The 17,857-nt window shown below is 34.0% G+C and overlaps 1 protein-coding gene across 1 annotated transcript in view; it reads left to right on the top strand.

The window, feature by feature from the left end:
- LAMA2 (laminin subunit alpha 2) overlaps positions 1-17,857 on the top strand; it is a 450,165-nt gene that overhangs the window by 118,482 nt on the left and 313,826 nt on the right. The window contains exons 9-10 of the mRNA XM_065888629.1: positions 6,218-6,317; positions 13,151-13,311. Of these exons, the coding sequence (XP_065744701.1) occupies positions 6,218-6,317; positions 13,151-13,311 (261 nt within the window). The remainder of the gene's footprint in view (positions 1-6,217; positions 6,318-13,150; positions 13,312-17,857) is intronic.

The raw sequence follows: 17,857 nt of genomic DNA, 5'->3' as shown, positions 1-17,857 counted from the left end.
ACCCCCAGGCAAACTCTGTTCTGATTTTTAGAGCATAAATTAGTTTTGCCTCTTAGTGAATTTCCTAAAAAAGGAATCATAAAGTACATAAAATTGTTGGTCTTCCTTTCACTCAATTTAACATGTTAAGATTTATTCATGATGTACACATCAGTAGTTATTTCTTTTTTAAAAAAATTGCTAAGGAGTAGTCCTTTGTATGAACATATGTTAATTTTTAATCCATTCTCCTGTTGGTGGATATTTGGGTCATTTCCAGTTTTTGGTTAGCTCCTATAAAACAGTTTTATGTGAGTCTTTTTGTGGTCATGTGTTATTAACCTTGTGTAAATATCTAGGAGTAGAGTACTTGTTTCATAGGATAGATATATGTTTGACTTTGTAAGATACTGCCAACATTTTGTCAAGTTAGTAATACTGTTTTACATGTTCACCAAAAATGTATGTAAATTCTAGTTCTTCCATATTATCTCTATTATTTGGTCTTGACTATCTTTTTGAATTAGCCATTCTAGTGGATGTGGGTGTAGTAGGTATGGCAAGTGGGTACTAGGCAATCACTAAGTCATTCCCATCAATGCTTGGTGCTACAGCAGATCTTCTATTATGAATTTACAGCAGATCCCATGGATTAAATTCTTATTTTAAGTGTTTATTGGCTATTCCTATATCTTCTCTTGTGAAGTATTTCTTCAAGTCAAGAAATTGTTCTTTTTTATTCTAGAAGTGTTAGAATTTTAACTTTTAGGGCTATGGCCCATCTCAAGTTAATCTTTGTGTAGGGTATGAAATAATGATTGAGATCTGTGTGGCTCATCTGTTGTTCCAGCACCATTTTTGGAAAAATACTTTCTTTTTCTCTTTTGAATTGTTTTGAGGCATTTTCTGAAAATCAGTTGATCTTTTGGGTCAACATGTGGAGCCCCAGTTCTGTTCCATGGATATATTTGTCCATCTTTGTGCTAATGGCACACTATCTTGATGACTTTAGCTTTTTTTTTTTTTTTTTTTTTTGCAGTACGCGGGCCTCTCACTGTTGTGGCCTCTCCCGTTGCGGAGCACAGGCTCGGGACGCGCAGGCTCAGTGGCCATGGCTCACGGGCCCAGCCGCTCCGCAGCACGCAGGACCCTCCCAGACCGGGGCATGAACCCGTGTCCCCTGCATCGGCAGGCGGACTCCCAACCACTGCACCACCAGGGAAGCCCGATAACTTTAGCTTTAATAAAACTAGAATTCAGAAACATATGTGCACTAACTTTATTCTTCCTTTTGAAGATTGTTTTGGCTATAGTAGTTTCTTTATATTTCCATGCAAATTTTAGAATCAGCTTCTCAATGACAGAAATATTAGTTGGGATTGTTGTATAGAATCTAAATGCAAATATGGAGAGAACTAACACTTTAACAATATTGAGTCTTCCAGTCAATGAATATAGTATATCTCTTCACTTATTTCTGTCTTCTTTAATTATTCATATCAGTGTTTTCAGTGTAGAGATCTTGCATGTCTTTTGTTAATTTTGTATAATTTCCTTCTGCCTGAAGAACTTCCTTTAGCTTTTTTAAAAAAATAGGGCAAGAATTGATGGTGACAATTTCTCTCAGGTTTATTTCATCGGAAAATGTCTTTATTCTACCCTTATTACTGAAGTATATTTTCATTACATGGAGAGAGATGTTTGTTTTTCTTTCAGTACTTTAAAGATATGGTATTTTCTTGGGCTTCCCTGGTGGCGCAGTGGTTAAGAATCTGCCTGCCAATGCAGGGGACACGGGTTTGAGCCCTGGGCCGGGAAGATCCCACAGGCCTCGGAGCTGCTAATCCCATGAGCCACAACCACTGAGACTGCGTGCCACGCTACTGAAGCCCACGTGCCTAGAGCTCTTGCTCCACAACAAGAGAAGCCACCACAATGAGAAGCCTGCTCACCACGACTAGAGAAAAGCCTGCACGCAGCAATGGAGACCCAACACAGACAAAAATAAAATAAATAAATTTATTAAAAAAATAAAGATACGGTATTTTCTGGATTTCACTTATTCTAATGAGAAGGCAGCCATCGTTTGCATTTTTTTCTTCTATATATAATGTGTCTTTAACTCTCTGACTGATTTCAAGATATCCTCTTTTTATTTGCCTTTTAGCAGCCAAAACATGTATTGGCAAACTATGACCTCTATATCAAATTTGGCCCATGGCCTTTATCTATGTGGCCTGTGAACAAATATTTTTTTTTTACATTTGTAAAAGTTTGTTAAAAGAAAAAAAAGAAAGAGGCAGAGGAGAAGGAGGGGAGTAGAAAAAGGAGAGGAAGGGAAAGGAGATGGAACAAAAATGAAAAGAACAACAAAAAATTAAGGAAAAGAAGAACAAGATGAACAAGAACTAGGTGAGAGGTGGAGGAGAGAAGGAGGAGGAAGAGAAGAAACAAACCTTATGTGCCTTACAAAGCCTACAGTTTTAGTTACAGAAAAAATTTTCCAATTTCAGAATTGGACCATGTGTATCTAAATGTGGCTTTCTTTGTGCTTACCTTCTTGGCTACTGAGCTTCTTGTAATTATAAATTGAGATTTTATACCACATTTTGGAAATTTTGAGCCATTATTTCTTTAAAAATTTTTTTGAACCATGCTCTCTCTTCCCCTTTTGTGACTCCAACTGCATACAGGTCAGGTTGCTGGACTGTGTCCTATAGGTTACTGAGTCTGTGGTAATTAAAATTTGTTTTGTTCTTCAGATTGGATAAATTCTATTTATCCATAATTAGGTATACTACCTTTCTCCCTGCCATCACTTACCTGCTGCTAAGCATATCCAGTTAATTTTTTCATTGAGATATTTTATTTTCAGCTTTATAGACTTATTGTGTTTTTTGTAATTTCCATTTCTCTGCTGAAATACTCCATGTGTTTACTCCTTATGAACATTATTTCCTTTATATTCTTGGGCACATATACAGACCTGTACAAGTCCTTGTCTGCTAATTTCAATACTTGGGACACCTCAGGGTCTGTTTTTATTGACTTGCTGTTTCTTGAATAAGGACCACACCTTCATTTTTCTCCTCGTGTCTAGTAATTTATAATTTACACAGGACATTGAGGATGATACAGTGTAGAGACAAGATTTTGTTGTCTTCTTCCAAAGATTTGTGAATTTTGTTTTAATAGGTAATCAACTTACTGACTAATCACTATTAAACTGAGGAGGCTTGCTTTTATACCTTGTTAGGACAGATTACTAAAAAGCTCAGGTGTTTATCTAACCTTTCCAACTTGATTGATAAAGTCTTGTTTCTGTTCACTCTATGGTGTGTAGACTGGAAAATTTTACTCAGATCATTTAGCTTTCCAGCTGTTGCTATTCACTGGGCTCCTTGGAGTCCCCTGATTTAATGTACAATTAAAGGATCAGTTAAGAATTGAGAGGTATTGATATGCAAATTTTGTTGTTATCCTTATATGAACATGCATCTCGTCTACTGTATTTTCTTCTTTCAAATCTCAAATCCTTCTAATTTCTGCCTGCTTTTCCTACTTTTTTTTTTTTTTGCGGTACGCGGGCCTCTCACTGCTGGGGCCTCTCCCACTGCGGAGTACAGGCCCCGGATGCGCAGGCTCAGCGGCCCAGCCGCTCCGCGGCATGTGGGATCCTCCCAGACTGGGGCACGAACCCACGTCCCCTGCATCGGCAGGCGGACTCTCAACCACTGCGCCACCAGGGAAGCCCTCCGCCTGCTTTTGATTATTCTCCCAAGTCCTCAAATGTTTGATTTTTATATTTTGTCCAGAATTCATAATTGTCATTTGACCATGTGCTAGACCTATACAAGACACTGTGCCATCATTAAAACTGGAAGCTTCGGGCTTCCCTGGTGGCGCAGTGGTTGGGAGTCTGCCTGCCGATGCAGGGGACACGGGTTCGTGCCCCGGTCCGGGAGGATCCCACATGCCGCAGAGCGACTGGGCCCGTGTGACATGGCCGCTGAGCCTGCACGTCCGGGGCCTGTGCTCTACAATGGGAGAGGCCACAACAGTGCGAGGCCCACGTACCGCAAAAAAAAAAAAAAAAAAAAAAAACAAACTGGAAGCTTCATCAAGTTATTACAAGTTATTAAGTGAATCTGAGCCTAGATTTTCATATTTTAACACATAAAAATACGTATGCTATATTGTGTTAAAAATTCAAATCTTTCAGGTTCTTAATATTTGGGTAGAAATTCAGTGTGTTTTTATGAAGATACAGATAGAAAAGTTTTGTGCATTGCAAATTTTATAGCTAAATAACGTATCTCTATGATATTCTTAAAATTATTGCCTTAAAATATAATTTTAGATTTATCTCCTAAATACATATATTTAAATGTTAAAATACACACACACACACACACACACACACACATATAGCAGTGCTTACTTTGAGGATTGATTAGTAATCTGATTATTTTAATAAAATTAAAAATCAAGTATAAAGTAGATTAATTTATAAAATCTCTTATGTTAGGACTTGTTCCTGATCGGCAGTCTGATTCAGGCAGATCTTCCCAATTACCACAAAGAAGGATAACAAATTAAGAGGCTTTGGTTTACTCAAGCTCATCATTGGAATCATAAATCATACTTATAAGAGCTAAGAATTTATCCTAAAGAAATGTATTGCTATATGCCCACAGAGAGTTTTATTTTGTTTTTCTTCATGTCTTGGTTTTCTCTTGGTTAGAAAGCCCTCCTCCCAGTTCCACTCTCAAATTGCTACTCATACTTCAAGCTCCAGTCTAAATGTCACTTTTTCTGTGAAACATTGCTTAACTTCATTGTGTTATTACTCTCTCTTCTTTTGCCCCAAAACGCGCTGCTTGTGTGTCTGTTTTATCACTTTGCACATTCTATTTAATCAATATCTTTCAAGTCTGCTATTCCTGTAAGCTTCTTTAAGGCAGAAATCAGGCCTTATCTGTGCTTTGCACAGTCCTTACTTCATAATAGGAAGTGAATGAATGGGTCTTAAACAAATGATGATTTTGAAACTGTTCTGTGGATATAGTTGATTGAATTCTATCAGACATGTAAATATTTCTCTACTTGTGAAACTTAGACTTATATTAGCAAACAGGTTTTCATTTATCAATTAAACCTAGATATATACATATATAAAACTGTATTTTATTGGAGAAACATATATATATACTTATATACACAATTTTTTATATATATTCAGAGTATTTTAGTATTTCCTAGGCAAAGAATTTCTTTATTTTTTTTTTTGTTCTTATCCTATTGCATCTTGAAAATAAATATTGTATATTTGGTACATTAGAACGGTCTAGGTGTGTTTAATTAAAATATTCTAACATTAAAAACTGCTAGTTGTACTGTGTATTTAATGTATGTGAGGAATCTTATGAGATGCTTTATATGTTATTCCTCTTAATTTTAATTTAATAACATCACTAAAGTTTCTACTATTATCCTCATATTATCAGGAAGTAAGTAAATTGCAGGAGGCCACATAGCCAGTAAGTGGACACAGTGGGATATGAGCTCAAGCCTTCCTAATTACAGAGCCTACATTGTTTCCCCCCAGATTATGCTGCCTCCTGAGAAAGTCAAATTTTTAACGTAAATATTTAACATCTTTTTCAAGCACCAAATATACATTTCTATTTAATTAGCTATATCATGATCAATGTAAAAAGTTTTTGAAAAATTACTTCGGGGAAAAATTACTAATTTTGAACTATGTTGTAATAAAACAACAGTAAGGAAGATTTTATTATGGAATGTATATTTCTCTAATATTCTAATGTTCTCTATATAAGCAAACGTTGTTCTTTTTGTTTGTAATGATAATGATACTGTGATTATAAAAGAAAGAGATGCATACTGAAATGTGTAGGGATTAAAAGACTCTTTATTGGGGATTTTCTTTAAAAACTTCAGCAAAGAATAAAATGTGATGAATCATATAGCAAAATCTTGATAATTGTTGAATCTAGGTAACAAATATTTAGTAGTTTATTATGCTATCCTCTTTATTTCTGTGTATCCACTTAGATGAAATGGATTTTAGAAAATGTAAACATATAATAAAGAAAATTTCTTATATTATCATTTTCTAAATATAATTTATTATTATTTATTAAAATGTTCTTTAAAGTCTTACTGAATTGAAAAATTTACTGTTTTTAAAACAGAATTTTAATATTTTTCTTAGATATCTCCAAATTATCCAAGACCATGCCAGCCATGCCATTGTGACCCAATTGGTTCCTTAAGTGAAGTCTGTGTCAAGGATGAAAAACGTGCTCAACGAGGTGAGAGCTATAGTAGAAGGCCGTTGTTCTGATGAAAGGACAACTAAAGCCAAGTGTGATTATTTTCAGAAGATGGAATAAATTTATTCTTTTTTTTTTTTTTGGCTGCGTTGGGTCTTTGTTGCTGCACGCGGGCTTTTTCTCGAGTTGCGGAGAGTGGGGCTATTCTTTGCTGCGGTGCGCAGGCTTCTCATTGCCGTGGCTTCTCTTGTTGTGGAGCACAGGCTCTAGGTGCGCGGACTTCAGTAGTTGAAACATCCAGGCTCAGTAGTTGCGGCACGTGGGCCCCAGAGCACGTGGGCTCAGTATAAATTTATTGTTACAGCTATCAATGTCCCCTACAGGAAGCAGTTTTTAATTCATCTCAATAATTATGTTTGTTTAATTATACTTTAGAAGCAAGAAAAGTTGAATCATTTGTTTTGCATTAGTATACATGTATATATATATATACACACACATATATACATATTTACATGTCTATATATATATCTTCTAGTCTATTATAAATCTGTGGTGTATGTAATTTTTTGACGTCTTGCTATTTATTATATTGCTTTGCAGCATGTATGATTTCTAGGGTGAAATGACAGTGTTCTTTGAGGGATGTGTGTGCTACAATGGGAAGAGCGAATAGATGAGATCACAGACTGAGATGTAGTTAATAATACAGAAAGTGAGAAGTCTACATAAAGGACTGTAAAAGGCAGTAGGAATGAGTTAATGAAGGGAAAGAGCTGACATTAATTTAAGACAAAACCTTCTTTGAGGATTGAAATTCACGATGAACTCCAAACATTAAGTAATCAAATGCCAAATTAACTCTTTGATGTAAAATGTTTAGGAACTACTTCCAGGAAAGTTGCTTGCCAAAGTAGAAAATTCGTAGAATATATCTGGAACTGTTTCTTTATATTTCTAAGACTGGATTCTTCTCTTCTGTGGAAAGACTAAAATAAATCATGGCTATGCTATAGGCTTTTTCCCCGAAAGACCTTCTATTTAAAAGACTGGCAATATTTCTTTGGCACAGTTTAGCTTACCTGCTTTCTTTACAAAACTATTTGATTATCTGTTTAAGCCTTACAGTCTTAAATCTTAAAAGATTAAAAAATTATTATTTAAAAACTCAAATGGTGAATTATTGATGTCACTTTTCATTTTATGGTCCCTTATCTTTTTATGGTAGCAACTAAATCACATTATTTTGAGCAATGTAATTTAATTTTATCCCGAGTTTAAAATGGTAGGTATTTTGTTGTTGAAAAAAGTGACTACCAAAAAAAAAAAAAGTAGAAAAATGAGTATTCAATGCAGTGGTAATTCAGCATAGTACTCTTATTAACATTTGTGTGTTAACTTTACATGATGAATTTTTCCCCATATCCGTTCGTTTCTCTGAAATCTGGTTTTAGCTCCTGAATACAGTACTCAACTTTGAATAGATATTAAGATTGTTTCTAAATTTTGTATATTTTAACCAATGCTTTAATGAAGATCTCTGGATATAAATATTTTTCAATTATTTTTTTCCTTTGTGCTCTAAATTCTTTTTTCCAAATTATGGTATAGTTGATGTACAATATTATATAAGTTACAGTTGTACAAAATAGTGATTTTTCAATTATTATAAAAACAACACATGGTCACATAAAATTTTAACAGTAGGGAAGGTAATAAAATAAACAGCAAAGTGTCCTCTTCAACTTATGCACCCCTAGTCTCATTTCCAAATTTAATCACACTGATCCTTTCCTCCTCTTAAGTTCTTTTGGAAGAACTTATCTTTCAAACAATATCTGAATAATATTCTTAGTATTTTTCATCACCATTAAATATTGCCTATTGACTGTCCATCTTGGAACACAAACATTTCATTCATATCACCTTCTTCCTACCATTCATATCTTTTTATAATTTTTTTCTTCTGTGGTATTTTTAGCATGTTAAATAAAAAGCTTAAATTCCTAGTTTTTGATTTATTAAAGTTGGACTTTATCTCTTGAGGTCATACTACACAAACTGAGAAGACCGTCCTTACATGCTCCCCTGATCTTCAACCTACTTGACAATGTCTGTCAATTGCATCTTCACCTTTTCAAAAATTGTGTAGAGATATTTGGTTCCAGGCCAATAATTAATTTTTCTAATTTTAAATTGAAAGCAATAATCAATATTTGTAATATTATAATTAGATCTATTTTATTCAATATGGGCTGGAGTTGAATAATTAGACATATAACCATGATACATTTTTCTCTTCCTGTTTAGTCTGATGATCTCTTTAGGAAACAGTCTCAGATGTAGTCTAATGATTTGGATTTCTTAGTCAGAATGAATAACCAGATCATGAGAAATGATGTTCACTATCTCATTGGCATTAACCTGATTGCTAGAGAAAAACAAATATTTTGTGTGTGAATTTTCTGTTTCCTTAATTTTCTTTTTGGTGTAAGGTGGTTTTTTTCCCTCCATAGATTTGTAAGAGCTCTAATAGTATGTCGTATTTGTTATGAACAATTTCTGGATTTTCTTTGTGTCTCATTATTATAGATAAGAATTTTCAATGTATATAATTTTAAAATTTTTATATAATAACCTATGAAAATTTAGAAAACCCACTTTAGCTATAATAATGACATACTAAAATTATTATGCATAGCAATATTTTTCTATTGGATTTCTTACATGCCTTTATAATCCTAAAATTCTTATCTACTCCAAGTTTACACAAATTATTTATTTCTTTAGTTTTTATTTCCTTTTATTCTTCCAGTTTTATTGAAATATAATTGACATACAACACTGTTTAAGGTGTTCAGTATAATGATTTGGCTTTCATACTTCATGAAATGATTACCACAGTAAGTTTAGTGAACGTTCATCATCTCATATAGATACAAAATAAAAGAAAAAGGAAAACATTTTTTCTTGTGATGAGAACTCTTAGGATCTACTCTGTTAACAACTTTCATGTATAACATACAGCAGAGTTCATTATATTAATCAGGTTGTACATTACATCCCTTGTACTTATTTATCTTATAACTGGAAGTTTGTACCTTTGACCACTTTCATCTTGACCACTTGATTTCTTTTTAGGATACTTAATTCTTTAATCCATCTGGAATTTATTTTGGTATATTTTATAAGAAAAGTTTCTAACTGCATTTTGTTTTTCTGATAGTCTCTTTTAATTCACCTATATTTAATATTATTTTTGTTTCTTTAAACATTTAAATACAGTCCCCCCTTATCCCTGGGGGTATGTTTCAAGATTCGCAGTGGATGCCTGAAACTGCAGATGGTACCAAACCCTGCATATACGATGTTTTTTTCCTATACAGACATACCTATGATAAAGTTTAATTTATAAATTAGACACAGCAAGAGTAACAACAACTAATAATAAAATAAAACAGTTATAGCAATATACTATAATAAAGTTATGTGAATGTGGTCTTTCTCTCTCAAAATATCTTTTTGTACAAATTCCATGCCTTTTTCATCTTAACCAAACACTTATCATGCCCTGTGGTCAAAACTTTCACAATTTGAGGTGCAACAGCAAAACTATCACAAATTTCCTTTTCCTTCTTCACAATTTCATAGATAGAAGATTTGTTCTTATGGTAGACCTTAACAACCTCAGCATACAGTTTGTCTTTCTTAAGTTGAAAAATTTCACCGTTTCACTTAAAGGAAGCATTTCATGGCTTCTCTTTGGCATATCTGAATTGCCAGTATCACTACTCATATTTTGGGGCCATTATTAAGTAAAATAAGGGTTACTTGAACGCAAGCACTGCAAAACCTTGACAGTCAATCTGAAAACCAATATGGCTACTAAGTGACCAGTGGGATGAGATATGCTGCCAAAAGGGATGATTCACATCCTGGGCAGGATAGAGTGGGATGGTGCAAGATTTCATCACTGTACTCAGAATGGCACTTGATGTTAAACTAATGAATTGTCTGTTTCTGGAATTTTCCATTTAATATTTTTCGACCGTGTTTGACCATAGGTTAACTGAAACCATGGAAAGTGAAATCACAGAGAAGACAGGACAGCTCTATGTTTATTTTTTCATTTGTATCTGTTACCAGTATTCTCTGCTATCTATTTGATTCTGCAGTTTGATTTTTCTGCTAAGTCTTTATCAGGGCCTTGTTTCCTTGTGTGTTTCATGATTGTGTGTGTGTGTGCGCACACATACCTGTGTATTTTCTAGTTTACCCTTTCAGGAGTCTTGAGTTTATATGTAAAGTTCTCTGATATGTCCTCCTAACTTGAGTAGTACCTAGAAATTGTCTTTTGTTCCATAAAACCATGCTCCATGCTCTAGACTAGTTAATCAGAATTAGTCAACTTCAGGAAAGACACTGGTTTAAGGACTGGCTTACCACTCTAGAAAGTAATTTTTTTAGTTTCTGATCTCCAAGGGGTTTCTCTATTTCATAACAGCACAACCATTTTATATATATATATCTCTCTGCTAACTGTCTATCTTTAATTTCATCCTGCATAGTCAAGTGTTCTGAACAAGGAAGTCTTTATGGACATTTACTTCATAATATTTCCAGAAACAAACATTAATAGACATTGTTTATTACTTGCAGTATTTCTACATTTGGTATCAAGGTCTGGAGATTTTTAACATCAGAAACAAATATTAATTTGGGGGAATGCATCTGCAACCTTTATTGAACGGATTTCTTTTCCATTTGACTTATACATATGATTTAAAAAAATAAATGTATTAATGTTAAACGTTACAGGCATATCTCAGAGATATTGCAAGTTCAGTTCCAGACCACTGTAATAAAGCAAGTCACACTAATTTTTGGTTACCCAGTGCATATAAAAGTTATGTTTACACTATACTGTAGTCTCTTAAGTGTGTAATAGCATTATGTCTAAAAACACAATACCTTAATTTAAAAAAGACTTCCTTGCTAAAAAATGCTAACCATCATCTGAGCCTGTAGTGAATTGCAATTTTTTGCTGGTGGAGGGTCTTGCCTTGATGTCAATGGTGGCTGACAGATCAGGGTGGTGGCTGCTGAAGGCTGGGATGGCTGTGGCAATTTCTTAATATAAGACACCAGTGAAGTTTGCCACGTCGATTGATTCTTCCTTTCATGAACGATTTCTCTGTAGCATGTAATGCTATTTGATAGTATTTTATGCACAGTAGAACTTCTTTCAAATTTGGAGTCAGTCTTCTTAAACCCTGTGGCTGCTTTATCAACTAAGTTTATGTAATATTTTAAATTCTTTGTTGTCAGTTCAATAGTCTTCACAGCATCTTCACCAGGAGTAGAATCCATCTCAAGGAATCACTTTCTTTGCCCATCCAGAAGAGGCAACTCCTCATTCATTAAAGTATAACGTGAGGTTGTGGCAATCCAGTTCCATCTTCAGGCTCCACTTCTAATTCTATTTCTCTTGCTATTTCCACCACATCTGCAATGACTTTTTCAATTTTCCTTTGATTTCCAGTATCTTTCATTGTCTATATTTTTTTGTACTTCTAATTAGTGCTTATTTGGAGCATAAATATAATAACTTAAATTATGTTTTTATTGTATCTTTAGTAATGTAAACAGAGCTTGTTCTATTGAATTTATTTTAATTGAATTCTACTTTGGCCATCATTAATATTACTACAACTGTTTTTAATTTTCTATATGCTTTCCTAATGTATATTTACCTTCTTTTATTTTTAATATTTCTTGTCATTTTGTCTATTTCTTGTGAACATTACATGCACATATTTTTAATTGAAAGAGTAAGACTAACTTATGTATTGTTAGTATGTATGTTTGGCACTCTTTCTGTCATTGTTTTATGTTTTCTCAGCATAACGTTTCCTTGCTTTTTTCTCCCTTCTTTTGTTTTTTGAGTGGACTATATTTTACTGATTTGCTCTTATATTTTTCCAGATTTTGAAGGTCAATAACTTGTATTCGTTCATGTGTTTTTTTTCTATTTTTCTAATCAAAGACAAGAATAAAAATTGTCTCTTGCATTTCTCTATTTAAAATAAGCAAACTTAAATGGCTATTATTTCCCTCCTCTATTCTTTTTTATCCCCCAAATATGTATTCCCATGAACACCCTCAGTCTCTTTTAAAAATTTACTTTATTGAAGTATAGTTGATTTACAATGTTGTGTAAATCACAGCCAAGTGATTCAGTTATAGGTATATATATACATTCCTTTTCATGTTCCTTTATATTATGGTTTATCAAAGGATATTAAATATAGTTCCCTGTGCTATACAGTAGGACCTTGTTGTTTATCCATTCTCTATATAAATAGTTTGCATCTGCTAATCCCAAACGCCCAGTCCATCCTTCCGCCAACCCTCTGTTGCTTGGCAACCACAAATCTGTTCTCTAGGTCTGTGAGTCTGTTTCTGTTTGGTAGATAAGTTCATTTATGTAATATTTTAGATTCCACATATAAGTGATATCATATGGTATTTGTCTTTCTCTTTCTGACTTACTTCACTTAGTATGATAATCTCTAATTGTACCCATGTTGTTGTAAATGACATTATTTCATTCTTTTTATGGCTGAGTAATATTCCATTTTATATATGTACCACATCTTCTTTATCCATTCATTTGTCGATGGACATTTAGGTTGAACACCCTTAGTCTTTTGCTTTGTTGTACTTAGTGATGTTATACTTAGATGATTGTTGTTAGGGTTTTTTTTCAAGTAGTATATTTTTCTGCCCAAGGCACTTTCCCATCTTGTGATAGTCTGAGGGGGGTTATGAGTCAGTTAGAAAATATTGATATGTGTCTCATCTACCATTAGGTCTGGCACCTGGGTCCTGTCATTGCAAACCTGGCTTCAGAGGGGTGAGCTGTGATCGGTGTGCCAGGGGCTACACTGGCTACCCAGACTGCAAACCCTGTAATTGCAGTGGTGCAGGGAGCACAAATGAGGACCCTTGTTTTGGACCCTGTAACTGCAAGGTATGTTGTTTATTCTAGTAATGTCTCATTGTTTAGAGCAAAGGTCATTTTTCTTGGTTTCTCTCATATATCTGCAGGCATTAAGCAATTGGAACGTCTGTAAATCTCCATTCTCTATTCTATTGGTGGCATTCCTGTTAAGTGTCTTTAGAACCAGGTTCACTGCAGCAAGACACATGCCATTTGTCTAAAAACCTACAAATACAGAAGATAAGTCACCTTGAGAATGTGTTATTTTATAACAAAAACAGGTTTCCCCCACTACCTATCTAGTCTGTTAATTTTAAAATACACAACAGTAAAACTAGCAATCCTTTAAATCTACTGTACACTCAAAACTACTTCAGCTTTGTATCCAATTCTGAAAATAATTCTGTCAAGGGTTTTATTCTAGATTTTTAAATAGTCTTCTGAATTTGAACCCAGATAGGTCTGAAAATACCATGTTCAAAATCCTCTGTTTAATTACCAAATAATGTGAGAAACCCTAGAGGAATTGATTAAATGCTCAATATTTCCTCCCAAGAGTACTTTCAGAAATTGCAACTTTATTTGTTGTATACACTCAGATAATCGTGTTAACACCAAAGGATATATTACACCTGCAGCTTATACCCATAGGGGAAACATAGAGGCAAGCCCAAGTCTAAACAGATAAAACTGATTTCCTTTAGCTATAGTAATCAGTTCCAAAACGTTCAGATCAGACAGTGTTAGCTATATTAGCTGAGAAAATAACCACTCCATTGAAAAAGTTAGCATTCCATACTGAGGTAAAAATAAATGTTACTTCTTTTTTTCTTTGTTCTCAAACATAGGTGGAATCTTATTAAGAATATTTCCTTTATTAATTCATTAGTCTTCTCTAGGCAGCTATAAATTATATGCTGATAGTTGTTATATGAGTGTGCATATGTATACAAACGTTAGACCATAAAATAAGAAGTAAATATTAGTATTGATGTTGAGTGTTCATTTATTGGGACAGGAATGTCTGAAATAGGAAGCTAAATACTATAATAGTTATATAATAGGTATATGTTTTATCAAGGATAATTTAGGTACCTATCTTGGACCACTGAAACAATAAAACTTCTGTCCATATAAACAGGCAGAAAGTGTACAGTCCATGGTAAAGAGTTGCCATGTACTGATATATAGTAAATTAACTAGATTTAGTACCTTTTATTCTAATATTATCAGAAATGGAGACTTACACTTGTAGATCAAGACTGGAGTGGTCTGTGGGTGATCACTTTTTAAAGGACACCACCTGTCTTCATCCTGTATGTCTTTTGGGGCAATCCTAGAGGCTCTTAATGCATCTTCTCTAATATTTACCAAATATATTTCCTGTGTGTGATTTATTCCTTTTCCAAAACTCCACAGAAATCTCTAACCTTTACCACTTGCTCAAATAAAGTACAGACACAGCTGTGCTTAAAATGGAAGAGAAGCCTCCTAAGTCTCTAGAATATAGGAAATCAAACTGGACAAAAAAGAAAGGGGGCTTCCCTGGTGGTGCAGTGGTTAAGAATCTGCCTGCCAATGCAGGGGACATGTGTTCGAGCCCTGGTCCGGGAAGATCCCACATGCCGTGGTGCAACTAAGCCTGTGCACCACAACTACTGAGCCTGCACTCTAGAACCCACTAGCCACAATTACTGAGCCCACGTGCCACAACTAATGAAGCCCACGTGCCTAGAGCCCATGCTCCGCAACAAGAGAAGCCACCACAATGAGAAGCCTGCACACTGCAACGAAGAGTAACCCCTGCTCGCTGCAGCTAGAGAAAGCCTGCGCGCAGCAATGAAGACCCAAAGCAGCCAAAAATGAATTAAAAAAAAATTATAAGAAAAAAAGAGAAAGGGAATATTGTTACACACATACTATATATAGAAGGGAGATGCCCAGTATTTTTGCGAGGAAAGAGAAACACATAAAGGAGGCAGACCCCATTCATTTTCCTTGAAAAATATATAGAGAAAGGCTAGAACAGGAGAGTTGTCGCCATTAGCAGAGATCCGAGGGATAGTTCCTCGAGCCACCACCTGCTCTCTGCCTGCCTCAATATTGCACTAAGAGTGATTATAATCCTAATAAGAAAAATGCCTTCTACAAAGTCACTTGAAGCTCTGCATAGACAATTAAAACACAACAATAAGCAATTAAGAAATCATAAAAGAGAATGAAAAATTAAGTAACGAGCATCATGAAAAGAGTTACCCTTCAACTATGTGATATTTTAAATAGATTACTATAAGTTCTTATAAACTAAATGTTTTTTGGGATAAAAACTTGCAGAAAGCAAGTCTCAGTAGATATCTACATAATTTTAAAAGTCATGAATTATATGCATGTTTAACAAAAACATGATTTGACATAGGATTGTCAGTTGATTATTCAAAACAACATATATCAAATGCTATTTAACAGGTAAAACATTATTGAGAAGCTAAGATACTAGAGACTTAAATTCAGGTAAAGTGATATCTATAAAAACGTTCATCTCCAAAATGTCTATTAACCAGTAAACATTTGCACATTTATTCTTTTTCACTATAATATGTAACAGTTTTCCATAATTTTTTTAGAAAAGAATATTTACTGAAGTTTGTAAACATTTTAAGAAAGTACTTTGTCATAAAGTCTTGGGCCTAAATTTATTTCTGTTATAAATTTTAAATGACTAACATTCTATTAAAATGCAGTACTGAGAAAAGTTGACACCGCTTTTCCGATTTCTGCCGTTTCAAATACAAGTATTCTGGATAAAACAGAGCAAATAAATTTGCAATCACGTAGATTCAGGAAAGAAAGGGAATTTCCTAGATGTTAAACCAAAGAAGGAAGTCTGAGTTAAGCATAAACTCAAGCAAAACTGCAATTAAGGTCATTGGGGGGTGGGGTGGGGGGTGGGAGACTGGTCATAGTCCTAAGATGGGGGTTAAAGTTTAGAGTTTTAATGGCTTTTCTGAGACTTGACACTAGGATTTGGGCTCACTGAGGGAAACTGGAACTGAATTCACTTAAGCTTAGACTCTAGAAATGTCCCCTGGCAGTGAAAGAAACAGGCACGAGAAAATTGCACCTGCAAGCTAGGAGTGGCAACTAGAAAACATTCTCTTTCCTTTGGGGCTCTAGGTGGGTAAAAATAGTGCATTGTCAAACCCTCAAACCTGTGTGCCACATGGGAATGGGGTCAGTTTTATTCTCCCTTTCTGTGCTAGAATTCTTCAACAAGTCAAGCAAATGGTATTTCCACAGGAAAGAAAGTATAGCCTTAACTGACAGTGAGCTCACTGGAAAGCAGTATACTGCACAAAAGGAAAATAACTACGAAAGGGACTCAGAAGCCATAAAATTCAGAATATTTGTACACTAAAAACTAAAAAAAATAGGGTAGTCTAAAAAAATTATATAAACAAAATATGTAATCATAATTTTATAATATAAATAATAGAATAAAATATGTAGAAAATGTACAGTCATAAAAATATGACTAGAAAATAAAAGAACAAAGAAAGAAAAAATAGGAAAAAACAACACAAAATAGGGCACTATATTAAAAGAATACGCAGGTGTGGAAAAACGTTACTGTAGTTTACTTCTAGAAATAAAAATATATGTAGTCATTGAAATTTAAAATTCAGTAAATGGGTTGAACAAGAGATTAGAAACTGCTGGATAGAGAATCAGAAATACAGAATGGAGGAAATTACTTGTAAATTGTCATAGGGAGATAAAGAAATAAAAGTGTGAGATGCTGAGTGGCATGGCTGATAGAATGATTAAAAAAAAACATAAAATTTAGCAGGACTGGCCAAAGAAGAGATTAGATGAAATTGGGGAGAAACAATATTCAAGTAATAATGAAGGAGTAAAGAATTATTTAGAATTAAAATTATACATCCTTTGAAGAAGATAAAAAAAAAAAAAAGACCACCACCAGGTCTTATAGTAGAAACCCTGCCCACTAGTCAAGACAAAGAGAAAAATATTAAAACTAGAGACAAATATCAGATTATTGTGTTTCCCACTAATAGTCCAACTTCACTGAAAAAACTTCTCAGAATATATGTACTTTAGTCAAAGAATTTTGAACCCAGAAGAGTTTCACTGGATTGCAGAATACAAGAATCAGTTTATAAAAAGCAGTAGCATTTCTATACACTAGTGATAACCAATTGGGAAATGTAATAAAAATATTTAGAATAGTAACAAAACTATGTGGTGCTTAGAAATAAATGTCTCAAGTACAGGTATTTTTTAAAAGATTATTGAAGACCATAAAGTAATATTTAAAATGGGGAGATAGCTGCTAATATCAAGTGCTGGTGAAAATCTGGAGAAATGGAAATGCTGTTATTAGGATGAATTAGTACCACTACTTAGGAGGCCAATATGGCATTATCTAGTATCATTAAAGATATTAAAAACCTGTCAGCCAGCAACTCAATATCTAGATGTTTACCCCAAAAGAATCTTATATAAACATGTATAAAAGCATGTACAAGATGTTCAACATAGACCTACTTGTTATAAT

This window comes from Phocoena phocoena, chromosome 12, assembly GCF_963924675.1.
Source record: "Phocoena phocoena chromosome 12, mPhoPho1.1, whole genome shotgun sequence".
Lineage (NCBI taxonomy): Eukaryota > Metazoa > Chordata > Mammalia > Artiodactyla > Phocoenidae > Phocoena > Phocoena phocoena.
The sequence above is the reverse complement of the archived record's forward strand: the minus strand, read 5'-3'. Positions and strand labels throughout refer to the sequence as shown.